The 10,056-nt window shown below is 30.9% G+C and overlaps 1 protein-coding gene across 1 annotated transcript; it reads right to left on the bottom strand.

Moving 5' to 3' along the window:
- Positions 1-8,030: 8,030 nt before the first annotated feature.
- Positions 8,031-9,376, bottom strand: LOC126552894 (uncharacterized). Its single transcript, XM_050208017.1, has one exon. It carries the CDS (start codon positions 9,194-9,196, stop codon positions 8,138-8,140), a length of 1,059 nt encoding a protein of 352 aa, XP_050063974.1. The 5' UTR covers positions 9,197-9,376; the 3' UTR covers positions 8,031-8,137.
- Positions 9,377-10,056: the final 680 nt, after the last annotated feature.

The raw sequence follows: 10,056 nt of genomic DNA, 5'->3' as shown, positions 1-10,056 counted from the left end.
TATATAGTTACAATAATAAACAACTCATTGTAGGATTTCTTTTAAAACTTCCTTTTATGAACTTATAAAAATATGAATGTGTTGATCGGAATTGAATTTTCAATGCTGTTTTTAATTCTAACGAGTATTTTATACTTACCTAATGATAATAATGTAAATCAATTTTTAAGATTATTATCCTATCACTCAACGTAATTCATGTAGGTATTTTATGTCGAAAATATTTGTATATTAAATTTAATGTATGCCTATATAAATTGTGTATTATTGAATGGTTATTTATTTTGAATAGTCTAAAATTATCTTATACTTATGTGTTTTATTAATATATTTATATAGTACAACTAATTTGAGCATATTCTAAATAAAGTATATATTATTATTCATTAGTATTAATAATAACAATTAACATTGGCATATTTTATTTTGGCTTTTGCGCCTCTGGCCTGGGCCAGTTTCCTTAGTTTCTTTCCAAGTTCTAGTTACGGTTCTGCATAATAAAAATTATTTTCTTTTTTGTACATTATACTTTGATTTAAAGCCTTTGAATATATTATTTACACAGGATATATTATTATGTCACTGTATAAATGATATTTTTTTAATGATTATACGACAATATGGAATTTATAAAATACCTAGTTAATATCAATAGTATAATACGTATTTATTATATTATAATATACATAGATACCTACTCGATATGGTAATTTGTTTAAAAAGTAGTTTTCTTTTTGCAAGTCAAACTTCCGTTATTTTATATTATTATTTTATATAATATTACTATATTTATTGATATCTACAACACGATCTACGCGGCAGCAGATTTCTGCGACATTACGATATACCTACCGTGGTTAGAGTTCAATATAGTAGCTTTAGGTAAAGTAGGTATCTTATACGTTTAGTTCAGAGTATATATTATAGACACGATGGATCCTGAATAGCTGTACATTTTAATAAAATGCATTTTAAAGTTGACGTGAATAGCATGAGTTAAAAAAAAATATCATGGTTGTTCTGCTGTATAGTAGGTTTAGAGTGTACAAATGACATCTCTATACTTACAATAATGATGAATAATTTAAATTAAATGATAATAATTGTATACAAAAGACGATTCTGAGTTAAGATGTTGTATAAATTGTTATTTTTAATGATAATTTATTTACATTACAGCTATATTAGTAATTTATTTTTCCCTAAGCATATGGTTTATTGAACTAATTTTCCATGAATAAATTACCTATAGCATAAAGTTAATCCAAATATTTTGAAATTATGTGTGTGTACCTATAGAAAAAAAAATAATAAATTGATATATTTCAAATCTCTAGGATTAAAATGTTTTGAATTAAAATATAACATCTGAAATCAGGTTTATTAGGTGTTAAAATTTTTATGTCAATAAACAAAAAAAATGTGTCTATTTATAGAATACTGTAAGAGCAACGTATATGATGAATCTTAAAGTTTTAGTCTATACATATGTATGTATATTTACGTGATTTTAATGAATTTTGTTTAAAATTTCAACTTTCAACGTTTATAAAAAAATTGAGACAATGTATATTAGTTATTTTTATTTATTTTTTTTTATTAGTTTTTTTTATTTTTTTAGTTGTATAAGGGGAATTTTGCATTAATCGTTTAAGCCTTTTCACTTATAAATAATAATTTCATTATCCATAAATGTCAAATATCTAAATATAGCACAAAAAGATCTAAAACATTTTGGAAATTATATTATATTTAGAAAGGTAGAAAATATTAATACACTTTTTTTTAGCAAATATAATTAACAGTATTTTGGTAGGCAGAAGCTTCTCAGCGCGTGACAACTAAATTATCTTTAGTTTATTTATAATCAGTGCACATCCGTACTCTTAGATACATGTCGATAATTATTTTAGTCACTAGCTGTTTCTAAGCCAGTCAAAACGACATAAAATAATGATTGTAATCTAAAAAATTTTAAGACTTTGGTTATATAGATTTTAATTTTGAAAATGGATTTTGATTCCTTTGGTTTAAGTTTACTACGATCGAAGCTGTTTTTAGTATAACAAAAACTGTTAATGTAATGTATATCATGATACAATTTAAGAATTATTACAATTGTATACATATTTCAGTTGAGGAAATAAATATTGAAATAATCAAAGCTGGCATATTACAATATTATGATTCAGATAGTTATTCAGGGAACGGGTTTTTTTTTATGAACAATTTTTCCGTAACTAGAAGTTTGAGTACTATTTTTTATAGCTATACCTTACTTTTATCAATAAAAAAATAATCATTGAAAAACTATAGCCTCCATATCATATCTATTAAGATCATTAATAATATTTTATTATACTTACTACAAATATTAATATTTTCAAAAAACTTAGTTGTTGAAAAATGTACTCGTACAAGGAAAAAGGGTGATATTCATTTGAAAAAAAGTTAATATCACCATAGCCCCTAGTACTCTCTTTTAATATTACGAAAAATATAAAAAAAACTAAAAACATAGTTAGTAGATATAATTTCCAAAAATTAGAAATTAAATTTTAATATTGTATAAATTAAATTATATACTTATCTATATAAAAAATGGGGTTAGACTTGCTTGATGAATCACTCTGTATTATAATATCACACTTGTCTAACCTTTTGGACAGTGCAGAAAATTGTCGAGCGTGATATATATTTCATGTTGGTTAATTTTATACCTAATATAATATAATAGTGTGTATTCTATGTAGGATATATGGTAGGAAATTAAAAAATTTCAAACAAAACGTATTATAATTTAGTATAGGTAGCCAATAGGTAAGTTACGGTATTATTGATACGCTTGTGAATTGGCTGTGATAACAAAGAAAAATGAATAAAACATATTAAATTGAATTATCTAGAATTGTCGCTCCACCGTCGTGGGTCAAAATAAAAGTTCATTGATGAGGTCAAACCACATGTACTTATATACTAACTGGTTAATGATTTTTATTGCGCAAATGCAAATGTACCTCTATCTACATAATATTATACCTTGTGTTGTTGACACTACGCAAATAACGCCTTTGACAACTGTAAGTATAGGAATGAAGACGTTTTCAGCGTGAATTTTACTTTATTTGAATAAGTTAATAATATACTTTGTGTGCTTATACTGCTTATCTATATTATAATACGATGTACATTGTAATAAGGCAATGTCTCTGATTCCTTTATAGGTAAGTAGTTAAAAATTATAATATATAAGTACATGTTGTTAAATTGCTAATACCTATTTCCATTCAAATAGTTTTTATGGTATAGTCGACTTTCGAAACACTATAAAAGTATTATAAGTACCTACTTAAATGAAATTGAATTGTGAGCACCAATCGTTTTAAAAAGTTTTAAAAAATCGCGATGATTTTAAATAATGAGATGTGTCAGATATTAGACTGTTTGAATCTATTAATTTTGAGTTTCAAATAACTATAATTATACATACTGTTATAGCGAATCGGTACCATCTTTAAATGGTTATTCTTATCAATTATTATGTATAAATACGTTTTATACACGTAACGATTTTTTGAAGGTAAACACTTTAATTTTATCGAAACCCATTCGAATTTTTTTTTTTTTTGTTACATAATCTGAAGTCATTAAAAATATTTAATTTTTCTTTATTGTCATTAATTTTTAGGTTTTTGTATAAGAGCTAGGATATATTTTGAATTTTGTAATTCGAAGCTGAACCAATATTTTTCTAAGAATAATTTCAAATGATTAAGTACCGTAGTTAATTAAAGTTTGGCTTCGGATTTGATTGCAAAATATGCATTTAATAAAACAAAAATGTAACAGAAAAATTAATATTTACCTATATGCAATAGTAGTCAATCGTCAATATTTAATTTCTAGTCAGACATGATAAACATTTATATTTCCTTTTTCCTCTGTAAAATGTCTAGAATTTGTTGATAGTATAATTTAATAGGTTAATTCATCAATAATTATGTTACCACGTATTACACGTAGACGTATTATTATAACAACATTAATATAATATGTTTATAACTATATATTATATTAGAATGTTATTACAGTATAAAAATATGTTAATATTGCTCCGATAACTTTGGTAGATGTCGAAAATATACAAGAATATTCAATATTCTCTTAGTTTAATGTTAAGTCTAAACACTCTAAACTGTTTACGTTTTTCAAATGATAGTTTTTTTGAATGCGTATTTTTATTTATTTTTTTAATATTCAATTATTAATTAGGTAGTGGAAATACATAATAATAATGATTTTTTTAATGTTTTATTTTACATATTATAAATTTTTTTTTCGTTTTACTATCAAATTGAAAATTTCATGAATATTTAACTAAAAAATAATTATAGTAAATTTTCTCGTTTTTAACGGATTTTATAAAAAATTGAAATTTAAACACTTCAGAAAAAAGTCCTTATAGGTGTGTATTTTTTTTATATTGTTCTAAGAATAATTAATAATTTATAAGGAACCTTGGAATAATTTTTACTGAAAAACAAAGATTTTATTATACTTAAATTGAAATTAAAACTAATAAAGATCAACTATTTTAAATATCTATAAACAAGCACAAGAATCAAAATATTTTGTTATACTTATCTATTGAATATTTATATGAATACTTGTTGAAAATTTTAAATCTATATGGCTAAATTTATTTTCAAATTAAACAGAATATTAATTTAATCAAAAACTGGTTTTGCATAAAATTTTCATAAAACGGCAATAATTTTTGAGAAAATAATCGTTTACCTTTAAATTGATAACATCGCACCTAAAATAAATTAGCGAGGAATATGCATTTACATTTCTATCATTAAGAAGATACATTTAAATTAGATCAGGGCCCAGGGGTTCACCATTCTTTTTAAACAAGTGAGGTACCTATATTTGAAATTTTAAGTCTCTGGTGATCGACATCCAGGATAATTAGGTCTTTAAGAAGAGATCTGTCTGATGAGCAAAAAAAAAAGTCTAAGCTCCAAAGAATAATTATTTATTATTTCCTCAAAATCATAATTAATAATTAACGTAATAATTTATTATGCGATCGACTGATTATGGTAAAATTAATTTTTATAATGATCGACCTAATTCCTAGAAAGATCGACTGGTTGGTGACCTCGGATTTAAACGTTAATAAATATATACCCATTTTTATTTCGGTTCATTTGTTGTGTAGGAACCGTTCGTTAACACAATTAAAATTATAATACATTCCGAACGCCATTTTCGGTATTGTAGTCCGGTGAATAGGGTGCGGCTCTGAGATGCTGCGGTGTTTGTGTACTGTGCGCAAGTCGTTTGGGATGGACCCATCTCATCGGAACTTCGGTCCCTGCCTCTTTTACAAAAGGGGGTGTGCGATACGTTTGCCAATTCGTTGTTTGCGTACACCATTTTTTTCATGAACATTCTTTCGTTTTATATGTGTATAGGTGCTATCAAATAATGCAATTTATACGTTTATTTGTAGGTACACAATAATGTTATTATACAATATACATGTGTGTGGTATACCTCTATGTTTCCCTGTAAATCGATTAATCATTATTCACAAAAATACAACATGTCTTTATAAAGACTCTTCAGTCCTCAGAAAGTAAATATTTTACAAGGTCTTCAACGAAAAAACTTAAAGAAATTTTTCTATACGGTACTTACATAATCCTTGATGATAGCCGCGATTTTCCTACGCTCTAAAATAAAATATGCATTTGAATTTATAAGGGTTATAATTTATAACCCATAATTTGTGTTATAAAGCAACAGTCAGCAACTATAAACGTATTATACACGAGGATAGCGTTTAAGTTAACAATAAAATATCAAAATGTCGTGTTCTATGTTTTATGGTATTAATGGCATTTACTTTACGTTAGCAAAAACCTGCTTATTTCAAACGATGGTTATAATCTTTATTGACTTGGTTATTTATGTGATATTTTCGTTATTTCACCACATTTAAATGAAATTGCTTGAACTTAAATTTCAAATAATAATCAATCGTTCTTTCCGCTTTTCATCAGTGATATATAATTATGAGTATAGTTTATTAGTATGTACAATTGCTATTTACTACCTATTTAAAAATTACATCCTATATAATTATAGTCGTTTTAGTAAATCGTATGCATATAATGAATAATTAATATAATATTCTACACTAGTTTTAGTGATTAGTGTACAGCGGGAAAAACAAACATAATTTGGTATACTCACTATTCATAAGTAATAATTTAAGTATAATGATAGGTAAGTGGTAACTCTAAATATTAGTGAAGAAAATATTATCGGATAATATTTTTAGGTAACCTTACCTATACTATAATACTTTCTTTAATGTACCATCAATTAATATTATATGCGTTAAGAGCAATTATAAAATTAGTAATAAATTAAATACAAACGAGTCGAAAAATATTTAAACACAGTTATATAATATGATGAACTTGTAAATGTTTATAACAAGAGTTAAAATATTAAGAGGATGCAGCACAGTGCACACTATTTTTTCTCTTTTTAACAGAATTTACGTTCAGAAAATGTTTGAATGTTTAAATTTAATATTGGAGTAAAGAATTAATCTACAAATTATAATCAAAATTTAAATTAAGAGTATATTATTATCTGTATTTACTGTTTACACTTGAATTTTTTTTTCTGATATTAAAAATGTTAGTGATTTATGAATATTTTAAAATTATAAATTGTAATATTTTAAATACTCATGTATAACTACTATAATTAGAGATAATTTTTTTTAGTTTTATAATATTGATCAATTCACTAATATAAGTTATAACAACACGAAATTGGTTATGTTAATGAACATTTGCACACGTTGTATGTGGTTCTTACTGTAGGTACTCATTAATATTTTTAATGGCAATTTAGATTATGTATTATTGCGTCTAAGAGTGATCATTCAATCATTGTAAGAATGTTATAAAATTTAATATTTTGGTTGGTAGAATCACGTATTTTATTTACTTTCATAATTTTTTTAATTTAAATATTATGGCTTTATATTATTAAAAAGCGAGTGATTGGCTAATCTAATATTTATAAATTAAACTGTCTTAATATTTTCTGCCAACAATATTTTAAGTGAGTATGTAGATATATTTGAAATTAATTAATTATAAAAGTATTTTTGACAAAAATCACAAAATTTATCCTAAATTATTATTAAAAAAAAAACGGTTATATTTAGCATCTGCTATATTCATGGGTATTATTTACAAAGTATAAAATAGACGGGTGGTTTCACGTTGTTAACTGCTGCAGGTGTGTTTTGATATCGTATAGTAATTATAATGGTTCAACGTATTTTCTCAGTCTACTGTTGTTGTTAACCCTTTATTCTCAAACAAACTTCAAATACATAGGTTTAACAGAGCTTATATTCAATATTGCATTATTGTATATATTACGTTGTTATACTGTTTCACGGCAAACACGTGCTACAGACATCAAATAAAACGGCATAATATCATTAAATTATAATTAAAGAAAACATACTTTTGGTTACATAATACATGTAAATAGTGAATATGCATAATATTATGTATGTAATATGAACAATGGATCATAAAATAATGTATTTATTATTAATATACAAACGCAATAGCAGAGTTATCCGAAAACAACCAAATTTTTCAGTACGCGTTCGATATGTTCACTTTGCTCTATACTTAATAAATATAATGATAAATCTTACATTTTTCATAGTGACCATGATGTGCGAAACTTATAGAATTTCTTATGCCTCGAAAAATCGTCTAAATAAAAAATTTAAACTTTTATTAATACGCACCTTAAACGGCGTAAACACTATATGAGCAATTAGCATAATATACATTATAATATACGTCTTCTCGTACCTTAGAACCACCCAGAATCTGAACGCGTTTAAAGTAAATCAATCGATTCGTTTGGGGGGGGGGGGGGGAAACGACCGTTAATAACAAGTAGCGGTAATATAATATTATATCATATGGTTTTTATTTCATTTTTTAATTTCAATCGATCACTAGCGCGTCGTCGTTGTACGTACAATACGTACTATGTACAAGTACCTATACACTTATCAAAAGTTATCGACGTCGTCGTCATTGTCGTCGCCATGGCCGTCGTCCGAACGTCCGGAAGCGATCTCGTCCGAAAGTATGGCGTCCGAGAACGTAACGTCCGGTACTATTTCCGGCGGAGCGTCTTTGAAGCGCGGATGGCGTTTTTCGAGCCGTCGGTACGTCTGCGGTCGGTTGGCGATCACGTCGTGGACGATCTCGTCCAGGCGGACGTCGTTGCGGTCGCGGCGCGCGCTGTAGCCGCGGAACCGGTCTTGCATCCAACCGGCCAGCTGGTCGTCGGCGGTCAGATAGCCGGACGCCTGCAGTTGGCCCAGGGCTTCGGCCCGCAGACCGGCCATGTAGTGGCCGGCCAAGGCCCGCGCGTGGACGGCCCGGAACGTGGGGCCGGGCGCCGCGCGCTCGGCCAGCGCCAGCGCGCGCAGTCCACAGCGCCGGCGGCCGGCCTCCAAGCGGTTCAGCCGGTCCAGCTCGATGCGCTCGGCCCGGCGCTTGGCCACGTAGACGGCCTGTTCGCGCCTCAGCGCCGCCGCGTCGTCCTCGTACGCGACGGCGCCGACGGCCTGTTCCAGGACGACGTCGGCCAGCGCCTTGGCCAGCGGGGCCACCTCGGTCTCGAAGTCCAGCAGGTCGCCGTACGTGACCTGCGTGTCCGCGTCCAGGCCCGTCTTGCACTTGACGACCGCCTCCAGCGGCTTGCTGAAGTAGCCCGGCGACAGGTCCGTCTGCGCGGCCGCCTGCACGCCCCGCGACAGCGTTTGCGGTTGCGTCGGGCCGCGGGCGCACTGCACGCTCGCGTGGATCCGTCCCGTGTCGCCGGCGGCCAGCTTTATCTTGCGCATCAGCCGGAGGCGGGCCTCGCGGAACTTGCGCTTCATGATGGGCGACGTGATCGGCGTCGGCGTGGGCGGCCTGGGCCGGGACGGCCGGTGGGCGTACGCCGCGCGGCCGTTCAGACAGCATCCGGGCGGCCGCTGCGGCAACGGTTTTCGCGGGCCCGCGGCCAGACATCCGACGTCCATCGGCTTCCAATTGACCAAGATCATGGCGGCGGTCATGACTGATTGATTGACGACTTCGTTAGCGACACTGCTTCGTCGAGTTTTGTTTGACCTTTATTCGTATATATTATGTAGTGTTTGTTTCGTACAATTTTTGTAAAGTATATTATTATTGTCGCACACGATTGACGTTCGCCGCGAAACGCGTATATTATTATACACAGTATATACCTATAACAGCGGTCGCCATCGTTACAACACGATCACGATTCACCGATATAACAGGTCGTATTAGGTATTTAAACGCGCGTTTTGAAAAAAAAAACATCATGCTTTTGACGTTGCCCAAAATATATCAGTGATGGGTTTAATTCGTCCTGCAGCCGGGGGTAGCGAGTACGCGGCAAGGAGGTAAACTGGCTTACACCCATAAAAAAATATTTGGTATATATTATTTGTTTAGTATATCGTTTCGGTTTACACGCCGATCGAGGCTTTTAATTTTCAATTCAAAATCATTGCTGTGGATGAGTGTTACGATGCGGGGCGTGATTAAACCAAACAGTTATAAAGTTTACAATGTTTACATACACGGTCTGAATGTACACATGCAAAGGGGAAGGGTTTGGGTGTACACAAACCTTCAGAAATATTTTCCGATTGTTTCTTTTTTAATTCGAAATCAAAACACAGAATTTTTTTTTAGATACACGCAACTGTGTCGGTACACTTAACACGGAGTACTTTTAACATTAATCGTACATACCTTGTTTTGCACACCCTGTGAATTATATAAATAAGTTATATATTTTTACGCGGTTGAGTGTGCGGGACCGGGACGTGAAGCGCATACGACTTGCGGATGTCTGTATATATATATAAATATTACATGTGTACACGGCCGACGACGACGGTTT

The sequence above is a fragment of the Aphis gossypii genome, chromosome X (assembly GCF_020184175.1).
Source record: "Aphis gossypii isolate Hap1 chromosome X, ASM2018417v2, whole genome shotgun sequence".
In the NCBI taxonomy this organism is placed as follows: domain Eukaryota; kingdom Metazoa; phylum Arthropoda; class Insecta; order Hemiptera; family Aphididae; genus Aphis; species Aphis gossypii.
This window is presented reverse-complemented; position numbering and strand designations above follow the sequence as displayed.